Genomic DNA, 13,177 nt, shown 5'->3' on the forward strand with positions numbered 1-13,177 from the left:
TTGCACACTTAAAGTTGACAATGGTCATTTTACTGTGCAATGTTCTTTCTCAACGAGTTTATTGACTATAAACGGTATGTTTTTTGCACTAACTGAACACAGATAGCATATGGGAGGGCCATATTTAAGATCTCTGTGCCATGCTTTTCACTGCGGTAATTCAGTGAACATTTCTGCTTTTACCAATGACTCATCATGTTTGTCTGTATGTATGTCATATTTGTATACCCAGGACGTATGTACACCCAATATGGCCTTGATTGATGATATATAGATATTGTGGACAATGGTTCATTTTTTCCTGGTGCCTCACCCACAATGTTGTGAGCTAATGAAATTAAACCCATATTCTACAGGATACCAACAGGTTACCTGCATTCCGTTTTAAACTGGTTTTCTACTTGGTGTTTTTGTGTTATACAGGCAGTCTGTGTGTTTGTTGTGTATCTTCACAACCAAAGGTGGAAATGATTTAATTATGGTGTTGTCTGTGCAACACCCACAGCGTCTTTCTATTTTTATACTTGAACTTTCCTACGTCAGGAGTAATATAATGCTTTAGGGCGTTTGGTACTGTAAGGATTTTACTGCTCGCTGAGTATGCATTTAAATAGATTAATTTAAATAAGCATCATGTGAATCAGATGTTCATCCAAATGATCTCGCTTGTTATGAGCATTCTTACAATAAGTGTGCTTCTTAATATGTATATATTTTTTCTTTTTACATACCGTTTTTCTTTTCATTTATTTGTAATGAATGATATTGCCGCTTTTTCAGCAGAAGAGTTGGAATAAAGTTATATCACTTTATTTCTTCCGTCCAGGTTTTTATAATTTGTATTTTTGCGTGTTTTCATACGAAATAAATAAACGGTTTTCGAATGGATATGTTTGTATCTGTTCTCACAGGGTTAATATTGTACAATGCATGTGCCCACTCTTTATTTACTATGAAATTTCGCGTGTACAATATGAACTTGACTACAAATAGATACTTGGATATTTCCCTGACTTGGGTGTGAGGTTGGACTTGAGATTTTTGTCCATGGATCTCCTGTCTATAGAGGGAGCTTTCCCTGACTTTCGTTTTCAGGAAATCGAAACTTAGCAGGCCCGGTACTGCTAGCGCTTCCTTTACAAAGTAGTTTTCATAGGGTGTTCGTTGCTAGGCTTGTCTGCAAGCGGTCTGACTGGCCCGTACAATGAGCGTTTCTTCCTGAAATGAGAAAATCACGTAGCTCTCCAGATTCAATGCGAATTACTTCCTAGCCGATCGCCAACCCATTTGTACAAATTCAGATGGAGACATTTAGTGTTTAATGCAACAGTGATTACGGTCGCATTCGAGTATTGGGCTACGTGATGATTCCATGTCTTTTGACAAATAAGGTGAGTTTTATTTCGCCACATTTTTTCCATTAAATTTGAAGTCTCGTCAATGTCAAGATCCAAGGAATAGCAATGCTTTAGCTTCTAACTTGACAGTCGGAAACGTCACTGAAAAACATCACTGTAAACTGAAAAATCCGAACGCTGTCGTTATAGTTGATTTCTAAAGATTTAAATGTTTTTATTAAGGTGGTCTTGTTTAAATCGATGTGATCGGTCGCTGTTACTGTGTTATTATTCGTTTAGGCCTCATCTTCTACAGTGAAATCCGACTCCGCCGTCAACATTGTTTGCTACATTTCATTATCGGGGTGTAACTCTCCGATCGCAAAAAATAATATTTCTGAAATTATATTTGTGGTCCCAAAAAGTTGTAAGTAAATGTATCTTCCCCTTCCAGACATGCTGTGCACTACGTGTAACGTTAGGCTAATAATCATGTATTCACTTAGTTATTCTATGTGTACACATATAACACATATAACTCATTTTATTGGCTTTGTAGCTAATGATGTTCATTAAAGGCAAATGTCCAACAATAATCTTTCGTTCACAAGTATGCCTGTCTTTTCCTGCGCGGTACTGATAAGCTTATCTTGCCACTATGTACTGCATTATAGAGGCTTGCTAAATGAAAAAACAACCGCATATTTACACTGTGACACTGTAATGGAATTTTTGGAGCGCACACAGACGTGCCCCTCTCATGCAAGACTTTGTTCTTAGCTGGTTCTGGTTTCAGAGCAGACTGCGCTGACACTGAAGTGATTGTAAAGAAAATTATGCCTGTTGGGCAGAGTTTGAACTTCTATTGTAGTTAGACACCAAGCCACAGGAAAAGAGAATTTAAGGTCACGATTATAGTTAATTTAAGATGAATAGTGGTGAGTTTTGCAATAGCCGTGGTTGTATCAACCTGTAGCTCAAGGCAATGGGAACAAGGTGTTAAGCCAGGTATACTTGTAACTATTAGGACAGTGTAAGACTGTCATGTCGGGGAATGATCCTCAGACCACACCCTCATTGAGTCATCCTGGCTCAACCCTGCTCCTTTCAGATCTAAGCCCTGCCTCACTGTGCAGCAGACATTACCTTGCTAGCTAATGTTACCTAAATAGTACATGTGGCAAGGCTTCTTCATCACTAACAAAAAGAAGAGAAATGTCATACTGCTATTTCTGGTTATGGAATCTATGCTTCATGTTAAGTTTAAGAAACATTGTAGCAGTTACAGATCGATACCTTGCTGACTTATGATCCGGGTTTACGGATCTAAAGGAGATATTGCCTTACCTGGTGTGTATGTTGTGTGGGGGTATATGAAAAGGAAAAAAATCAGGCAAAACATGCAGGCACCTAAACCCTTCCACTGGAACTCTCTCAGTCTTTCTGACTCCTGGTCGAACTGGGCCAGCTTGGTCTGGTCCTCGACAGGGCCTTGAAAGGGTTATAATCGTACAGGTTTATTTCTTAAACCCAACCCAAAGTATGCAGGTGTACATTATGTGAGTGTGAGATCATGTTTGACACATTTATAAGTGTTACAGTATTATTCTAAGAGAGAAAGGTTTCACATTCATAAATAATTTTATGATAAGCATAATACTACTGTATATAATAAACACAGATGTCTCTTCAAGTGTATCCCAAGTTAGTTTTTAGCTAGGTGTAGAACCTAAAGTACAAATTTTACATAATTAACCCTGCACATTTCCTTGAGCAAGTGTTTCCAGTTTGGACATTGATTTATACAGGACATATTGTGTTCCTGTACGTTTAACCATTGATACAAGATCTATTCAGCATATATTTATTTAAGGATAGAAACAGCAAATTAGCTTAAGTAAATAAATTAAATAATCCTTTAAATTATCAGGTTTGTGTGGTTTGAAGATTCTGCACTTATCATGCACTTATGTCAAAGTATCGGTGGCCATGACTACCATATATTCATTGCCTTTTTTTACGCAATTGATTACTGAATCTTAAATATTTTACATTTTTAAATGGATTGTATGTTTTGCCATTTTACTTGTTCATTTACCTGTCCTTACTTAATAGAATGTTGTCAAAAGGTATGCAGTTTAGGGTCTTGAGCAGCTCAGTAGTGAGGTTAAGGTACTCACTTTAGGCGTATGCTGAGCTCTGTGGTGCAGGTTCAATCCAAACCATATCCTCAGCCAACAATGACTGAGAACCCACAGCGGTCGAACAAATCGGCATTGTTCTTCCAGAGAGAGAGGTGGGTATTTCAGAGCTGCTTGTCTTATCATGCTGTGCAAGTCATCAGGTGCCTGTGAGTTGCTTGGATGATGTCAGAGGAGTACAGGAGCACCTATCCTCCAATGAGCACCCACTCCACTGCAGTGTGCTGTGTGACTTTAGGTGTTGGTGACTGTATTGAAAGATTGCATTCATCTCACCACAGCACCCCAGTTCCAGTGCAGAGGCTGTTGTGGTGAGACAAGCCAAGTATACAATTGGCCATTGCAAAATATGCTTGCATAAAGGGGGAAGAACCAATTACAAAGTTTTTCCTTTTATGAGGGAATGAAGGTGAATAAATATTTTTATTTTTCAGACTGTATGGAGGTCTTAATGCTTGGACCTTTTCCTTCAGATGAACACATCCATCTGTAAATAATGGGTAATTATGGAATTTTAAGTACCCTTTCCATTTAAAAAAATATGTAAACACAGTGCTGTCAATTGCTTCTGCCTGTACTGCCATGAAGGACAGTATGGGGCACCAAATCTATCTATCTGTCTATCTGGCTGTCTGTCTGCCTCCCTGCCTGTCTGTCTGTCTGTCTATCTATCTATCTATCTATCTATCTGTCTGTCTGTCTGTCTGTCTTTCTGTCTATTTGTCTGTCTCAAGAGATTAATTTCAGAAGGTAACAAAAGAATACATTCTCTAATATTGATATGGGTGTTTAGCTAGGTGGCTAACATGTTAGGTATCATCAAAGTAACACAGTGGTACATACATATGGTTCTAGCTGTTAATATATCAATATAACAAGTATGACATAAATATTAAATTAATTAAACCAGAAGTAAACCTGTACCTGATATTCAGCCCATCCCACATAAAGTTTATCACTGAAATCAGGTCAACTGCACAGTGTCATGATTTTATATCTCCTATTGTATTTTTCTTCCTTGCTTAGCTGAAACACATGACAACCTACCAATTGAGAAGTGGACAGAATCTCATGTGAGCTCCTGGCTGAGGTCCATAGGAGTGAAGGAGCAGTACATTAAGAAACTACATGAGGAGGAAGTTGATGGACAAATCCTAAAGGAGCTATCAGAAGACTTTCTGAAAAAAGAGACTGGAATGAAATCTGGCCCAGCTCTCTTGATCATAAAGAAAAGAAATGAGCTGGTTGAGTCTTTGAAAGGACGCAAAGTTCAAAAAGACAATAGAGCACATCAAACCAGTAACAGTGGAAAGGGAAGTCAAAATGAGCAGCAAGCAACAGGTCAGGAGAGCACTGGTGCAGAGATAGATGAAACCCACCCAGAGACAAAGACACAGGCAGACAAGGACCAGCCAGTGACTGGCCTGTTGACAAAGAGAGACTGTAAACCACGGCCATTTGGCAAAGAAGGCATTGACTTCACATATGTCAAGCACAGCGTTCTGCAGCCTGAATCAGGTGTAATCGACCTCATCTCCCCTTGTCATGAGTACAAATCATTATCCATAGCCGCTAAATTAGACCGGACAAGGCTACAAGCTAAGTTTGCCAAGGAGGTTCTGAAATTTGGCACTGGGTGCATGAACATCCGATCAAACGGTACGATACACTTTGGCGTAATGGACAGTAGGGACGACGCTGGCTACGTACACGGGGAGATCATTGGTGTTCCTGTGACAGAGAAGGACATCTACGTTGACGCGCTGGACCACATAGAAAGGTGCTTTTCAAGTGCTGACAGCGAACATGTACGACAGTGTATACGTCCACCACAGTTCATCGAGGTCATGGACATGAACAGCACAGAGAAATTTTATGTTGTGGAGGTCGACATTGTGCCCTCCGTAAGCATTGTGAGGAACCGAGTGTACTCCGTCCGTCTACCGAATTTCAAAGAAAAGGCAAACAAGGTTGAGCATGAAAAGGACACAGTCTACCGCAGAGTAGGCTCCAAAACGGAACCAGTCAGTGACCAAAACGAATTCTACCAACGCGTGAGAGACCGAGATGCTCAAAGAGAAGAGGCAGAACATTCACATTTTCTCAACGCGCCAGATTTCTGTGAAGACCTGGGAAGGAAACTGACGATGTTGGTGACCAGTGGGAAAAAATTCATAGAAAAGGAAAAGTGGTACATTCTCATCACAAACAAATTTCAGCAAGATGATCTGAGCAGCATTGACTTTCTACTGAACATGAAGATTTTCTGCGTGTTTGATTTCGACCCTGATTCAAAAGTGTCTGGATTCTGTGGGAAGTACCTGCAGCACCATGCTGCAAACCTGCATTTCATGCAGAACTACAAAATTCCAAGTGGCATGAGCATCGGGGACTTTGTGAGTCATTTGCACTTGTTTGAACAGACCAGCTGGATATTTTGCAACGGGCGGAATGACTATCATGGGAGTGAAACCCCTTGTGATGAAATGACGTGGATTAAAACTAAAATCACCCTCCTAAGGGAATCCGTGTCACTGATCTGCAAACAGCTCTTGCCTAAGGGTGCCTTCTCGGTGATCTTTCTTCTCACTTCCCCTGTTGAGAAGCCTCTCTTGCATATATTTTATGAGTTCTACACAGACATGGAAGGCCATGAAGACATCATTTGCATCTCAGAATGTGAAGAAAACTACCAGAAGTGGAAAAGCTTTGCGGAGGCATACTGTGACACGGCGACAGTGAACCGTTCCAGTGTTGTGGGGATGAGAATGAGCCACGTGAATGCAACCCTGCAGCGCATTCAGCCTGTCACGACTCGTGCCACTAAGCACCTGTCCGTTTTCACTAAAGGAGAATGCCTGCTGGAAACCCGCGAAGAGGAACGGATGTACTCCTTAGAGATCCTGAGCGTTGACCAGTGTGAGGAAACCAGTAATGACTTCATTGAAGCTGAAAAGGATCACATCGAAAGACACTTCTACCATGGCAGTAAAGTGAGCTGGCTGAACTTTTGGCTGGCGGAGAAGAAATTTGTTGGGGATGTTATTCAGAGAGATGCATATAGGGAAGTTTCAGAACTTCTCAGTGGCATTCTTAAAAGGAGTGCAGACCAAATGCCTGTGAACAGCATCAATATATACCATCATCCAGGTAGTGGCGGGAGCACTGTTGCTCGACAGGTACTCTGGAACCATAGAAAAGACCTCAGATGTGCAGTTGTGAAGCCATCATATTCTGCAGCTGTTGTTTCTGAACATGCTGTTCACCTTCGTGAGTATGAAGAAAAAGACCTCCAGAAATGCCTCCCAGTACTCTTACTGGTGGAAGACTGTGACAATGAATACCTGGATGATCTGCGGCATGAAGTAGAGGTTGCTGTCAACACCAAGAAAATCGTACAAGGGACAGTCTGTTTCATTCTGCTGAGCTGTAGACGGTCACACACTCCAGAGAAAATGTGCAAGGAGTCACCTCTCCAGAATGTTGCTGTGACTCACAAACTGTCAGAAGAGGAGAAGAGGCAGTTCGCCGGGAAACGGAAGAAGCTTGAGGAGCATTACCAGCCTGAGTTCATCTTGACATTCGTCTTGATGAGTGAAGAATTTGAGCCACAGTACGTGAAAGATTTTGTGGAACATTTACTGCAAGGCATTGACCACACATCTGTTGTCACACGCCTCATTCATTATGTGGCATTGCTCAACACATATGTGCAGAACTCCTTCATCTCCCAGTCCCACTGTGAAGCTCTGTTGGCACTGACTATCCACCTGGATAGGTTCCGCCAACACAACTTTGAGAGATCTTTAAGTGAGCAGGCTAAACTTGTTTTCATTCACTTGAGAGATGAGAAAACATACATTGAGTCAATCCGTATAATCCATCCATTAGTTGCAAAGGAAATTCTCCAGCAGCTCCTAGGCAGCCAACAGCAACAAAGTGCAGTTGCTATGGATCTTCTCCATGAAGATGTGCTTTTTGAGCACAGGTTTGGAAAAGAGGAGTATGTGAAGTTTCTCCGGGCTTTGTTCATGAGGCGCTGCAGAATAAGTAAGGGTGATGAATCAGACAGTTTTTTCTCCCCTCTTATTGAACATGTGAGAGAAAATGAAAGCCCAGACAAAGCTATTGAGCTTCTAAAAGAAGCATATGCACGGTTCAACAAAGATGCTTTCTTTGCTCAGCAGCTTGCCAGACTGATCTACCGCTATGACAGGTTTGAAGAGGCAATACAATGGGCAGAAATAGCAGCAAAAAAGATGCCCAGAAACTCCTATATCCTGGACACAAAAGGTCAAGTGTATAGGAGATGGTTCCTTGCCAAATGCAAAGTGATTGAAAATGTGACGAAGACCCCAGAGAACACAGCAGATGCTATTCAGACGGCACTTACAGCCATGGAATGCTTTGAAGCCTGTGAGGTGGCATCCGTCTCCGATCTTGACACCGTGAACAATTCAGGTTTTTTTGCCGCAGTAGAAGTAGGGTGCAACTTGTTGAAGCTCATTTTTTCGCTGCAGATGTTTTCAAATAAAACCGTTGGACGCACTGAGTGCCTGAAGTACCTAGTCACAGACTACATCCCTGAAAAGGTGAATAAACCTTGGGAGTGTTTCCATAGCAAACTGAAAAGCCTCCAGGTAACAATGCATGGAGCCTTGGAATGGATCTCAGAAGACTTGAGCTACTTTCAGACTGACATAAGTGCAGATGAGGAAGAAACAGCTGAAACTGAGATGAAAATAAACAACCCAAAGAATTGGCTAGTAAATAAGTCATCTGTGTATGGGAAGTATTTCAGTGGTGTTCCTCTCAACACAGTTCAGCAGTCACGCGATTCGAGTACAGGTACCATGACTCCATTCATGAAACGCATGCTCATTTACCGCCTTGGAGGTGGGAATATAACTACAATCTTCTCCCTCCTGCATGACCAGAAAGATGGGGATCAAATCAAAGTACTGGAAGAGATCATATCCCTGTACCCCAGTGATCCACTGAAGGCAAGACTGGAGCAAATGGATCTTGTGAACTACATAGCGTCACAGATTGCTTTAGGTTGCCTTTCAACACAGTCTTCAAAGCTCGTAGCTCTTCAAAACCTTCAGAATCTCTGCCAGCAGTTTCCAAATGACAAAAGAAAATGCCTGTCTAGTGCTCTTTTCTTACTCACCTTGCTTTTCTGGCCAGAAGACAGTGATCCTGACAAAGAAAACAAGTATGAAATTGTCATGGCAGCTGTTGAATACCTCAAAAGAAGCTATTGGACAAAAATGAAAGATATACCACAGAGGAAGAGGAGAATTTACACTCACTTTTTCCTGAGCAATGGGAGTGGGTGGGACAAGATTGTGCACAAGAGCAAAGTGGAAAGTCTCACAAAGCTCCTCTCAGTGTCTGAAAAGAGAATGAAGTGGCTCCGTGGAGAGGTATGGAAAATGCCAGAAATTGCAACCCTTTTGAAGAGTGTTCACGGGTGGACAGAAGATGGCACAGTTTTCCTTCTGGGTCCTCAGAAGAAGTTCAATATCCCAGCTTTGAATTCAGCTTCAGTGCCCTATGGCAATGAAAATGTCACATTCTACTTGGGCTTCACATTCAGAGGACCTGTTGCCTACAACATCACTGTAATAAAGTAAAGGGAAAAAAAAACAGGAAATGAGCAGTGGTTTGATCACAGCGATTTGAACCAACACTTGTAAATATGTTCATATTTCACAAGAATGCAAATAATATGATGTGACCCTCTCTAATATTGAAGTTCATGCTCCAGGTACATCAAACACTTGAATGTCTGTTTTAGAAATGTAATGCAAAGGGAATATGTCAACATTTTGATTGTTATTTTTTACATTATATTACATTGGCATTTAGGAAATGCTCTTATCCAGAGCGACTTACATAGGTTACATTTTTTTACATTATCCATTTATACAGTTCATTTATTTCGTTTTGGATCATTTATACTGCCAGATGAATAAATGTAAATGTAATACAGCCGGATATTTACTGAGGCAATTCGGCAATTCTAGGTGTAGTACTTTGCCCAGGGGTACAACAGCAGTGCCCCGGGGGGAATCAAACTGGCAACCTTTCAGTTATGAGTCCTGTGCCTTACCACTATGATATGCACTGTTGTTTTTATCTGTTTTGCTTAATAGTAATTACCATTTCCAGTTAATCATGTAAATAATTTTCTATCATGCCTGCGATTCATTTCATACAATATGTGCTACTCTGACATGTTGATTCCAGGTGAATAATTTTAATACATGGAGCATAATTAAAAGACAATATATAATCATATAGTATATTGAATAAACATTTGATCATTGAACCATGAACAACTAAAAATGTTGAAACAAATCTGTTACTTGAAACTGAAAACTTAAAACATGCAAATAAATGTCTGAAAAGCAATTCTTTTTTGTTTGGATTTTTGTAACATCTTATGAACACTGTAGCCACCCAATAGTGTGAGTATGTCTGAGATGCAGAAGTTAACAACCCTGCAATGCCAGATTATTGTGGTTTGAATCTTTGTCATTCCAAGTTTGCACGGGGAAACTAGAAGAGGAACTGATTATAGGTGTAATCAAAACTCGCTCTAATATAGGGCTGCAACTAACGACTATTTTAATAGTCGAATAATCTATCGATTATTGAAATGAATAATTGACTATTCGGATTATAAAATACTCAATGGCTCTTATTTGTCTATCACCTTTTAAATTTAGCTTGAGGTTGGACTAATTCAGTGAGGGCACTTGCTTGCTGTGGAGTACAAGTCTGCTTCCTTTGAAAAAAGCCATTCATGGAGATCCAAACAACCCATATGCTAACTCAATCGAATTAAGACCTGATGTCATTGTGCTTTACAACATCTCTCTCTCTCTCTCTCTGTGATACGTTTGGTCACAACTCCTGCTCCTTAACCACGATGCTACACTGAATGAATTTGGGGCAGGCAGTGGAATTTGGGCGCAACTATAAAAACAACGCCTCTCAAGAACGACTCGGATCTCTTCGTTCGTACCAGTGGGTCGCGAACGTAACATCACTACTTCGAATGCAACCCACATTGGGCACGCACACATAGACACGAGTTATAGAAATCTTTCGCGATTTAGTAAGTGTCAAATTCTCCGGTGTTCTCTAAACTTGTGCACTCGGCAGCAACACTATCTCTAGCCATAAACGTCGCCATGACAATGATGCAACGTTTAAGCAGAGACGGTAAAGTTAGGGCAGATTTGGAATGTGAACAGGATCGGTATGAATAAGAGGTTATTATTTGCTACACTGTATGTTCAACGTCATTAATAATTTATTGATCAAGAGAAAATGTATTTAAAAATAGAACAATTAGTTACAGCTCGTAACGTGAAGTAACATGGCTTTTAACATTAACATTGGCTATGCTAGCTAGCTAGCTAACTTAACGAGACGAGTCTTCATCATCCAGAGAGCCAACGTGCTCAAGCATAACTGATGTGTTCTCATGCCAGGCAAGGTCAGGTTTGCAAATGTTTCCGTTGACAACCTTCTTGGCAGAATTAACCCTTTCGCGCGTACGGTCACACCGGTGTGATTAGCCGTTTAGAGCTTATGCTAAAACCGGTGCGATTAGAAAACTAGACTGGAAAAATTCTAGCTAATTTTAGCTTTGAGGAAACAGCGATTTAACATTAAAAAATATATAGCAAATGCTAACTGAAAAGTATGAGAAGCTTAATAAGGCTAATGAAAACATAAGAACTGAGAACGATGAGAACGTAAAAAAAGTAAGTTACGTGCGAAACGGTTAAGAGTGAAATGCTGCCACACTTTTGAGGTCTTTGGTCTTGAAGATGTTGCCATCTGTATTGTTCACTCCAGTAAAGCAACGCATCTTAGGCGATGACGTCACCAACTAGAAGAAATGCAAGCAGTGAAGAAGAAAACCAGGTGCTGTGGGTTCTGCTGAGAAGTTCCTCAATGTTATTACCTCAAATTTAATTGATATTGAAAACATAATCACAAGTTATGTTATTCAGAAATATCTCCCATTGGTACAGGAGAGGATGGTCATATTACAGTAACTTGCTAAATTGATACAAATCTTGAATCCTCTCTTTTCATAATGGATTTTACTACCAAGAATTTTTCCATACCTTGTGCCACTGAATGTGGAGTTGGATCAGCTCTATGCATTTTGCAGGGCTGGTTATGAAATGATTTCTGAATTTTACAGAAGGAAATCATTGTAATGAGAACTGTCAATTGTTTTATGGTCCATCCATGTATACGTTTGCATGTGAAATCTGTTTTTATTTTATGTGTGAAACTATGAGGTGATAGAATGGCTGTTTTGCCCAAAATACATTCCTGTTTCATTAGTCTTATGTCTCTGGTGGCAGGATGACACTCACACATGAGTTCATTTCTGCTCACATGAAGCCTTAGGGCCACCACTGCTGTAGACAGTTCCTCAGGACCTGCATTTTCAGTTCTTATTCAGTTTTTCACTGAAAGATGCCTGTATTTTTGGAAACGATCACATCGGATTGGACTGGCGAAGGCCCATCATGCTCTGTTTTCAACAGTGTTTTCAAACAAGAGTGTCTGATTAATTAACAGGTTAGGTTATCTTACAGCGCCATCTATCTGAGAAATCTTGCTTGAATCAGTGTTCATTATTAAAAATAATATGGCAGTACTTTTGGCTTCATGCACTTCATATTTATCAAAATGTTTTTCACCTAGATTTATACATGTTTGAATATTTGCAAACCTCTGTTCATACAATTAAAATAGAGACAAGATACATTCCCATAGTTCAGAAGTAAAAAGGAAAAACACTGGGCCTGTGTAGCATAATGGCTCAGGTAGTAGAAGCATGCGGAGCTATTAGTCCACCTCAAATATTACTTCAGCTAATACTCCACCTCAAATAACTACTCCAACTATTGCAGGTATAATTATGTCATCGTAACTGCCACAAGGCAACATCTAGAGAGAGTTGACTATCCAGAGAAACTTACCTATGGTTTTATCAAATTAAACAGATGGATATAGGCAGTTGTGGGTTCAAGTGCCCCAGAGGGGTAGTGTTGTATTACAAAAGTGAAAAGACTTCTATTGAGACTTGAGACCTGAAACTCATGATGTGAGTTTCGACTCTGCTGACTTTTGGAACTTGACTACTGTGATTCAGGACTTAAGATTCAGAAGTAAAGACTTGACTGGAACTCAAATACAGTAAGTGTGACTTGGTCCCATGTCTGGTACTTTTTAATCACGTTGGTCAGGGGAGGTTTTAAAGGTAACTACAGTTGATGGCAATACCCTTTCTTAGGCTAGGACCATGAAAACAGAGCCCTAAGCATGTTCACATTATTTCTTCTCAAGGACTTTCAGATGAGCCCGCAAAAATGACCAAAAGTCCCCACATTCAGACTTTTCCAGAGACGGTATCAAATGAATCATGACTCATGTCATGATTAATTTGAGGAAGGTCTTGAGCACCTTTCTCCAGGTTAGCATAGATTTTACATTTTACACATTTATCAGTTTGTGCCACTGGATGTTCACAAAAGTAGTCATTACAATTATCTTCATTAAGGGTACATCACCTGTGTCTTATGCAGAATTAAATTT

At 40.2% G+C, this 13,177-nt stretch overlaps 1 protein-coding gene across 1 annotated transcript; it reads left to right on the forward strand.

Annotated features, from left to right (window-relative positions):
* The first annotated feature begins 1,239 nt into the window (after window positions 1-1,239).
* samd9l (sterile alpha motif domain containing 9 like) lies at window positions 1,240-9,313 on the forward strand. The gene is made up of 3 exons (XM_036553599.1): window positions 1,240-1,391; window positions 3,973-4,038; window positions 4,565-9,313. The coding sequence occupies exons 2-3, from the start codon at window positions 4,035-4,037 to the stop codon at window positions 9,175-9,177; spliced, it is 4,617 nt and encodes a 1,538-aa protein (XP_036409492.1). The 5' UTR covers window positions 1,240-1,391; window positions 3,973-4,034; the 3' UTR covers window positions 9,178-9,313.
* The last annotated feature ends 3,864 nt before the right edge of the window (window positions 9,314-13,177 follow it).

This window comes from Megalops cyprinoides, chromosome 19, assembly GCF_013368585.1.
Source record: "Megalops cyprinoides isolate fMegCyp1 chromosome 19, fMegCyp1.pri, whole genome shotgun sequence".
Lineage (NCBI taxonomy): Eukaryota > Metazoa > Chordata > Actinopteri > Elopiformes > Megalopidae > Megalops > Megalops cyprinoides.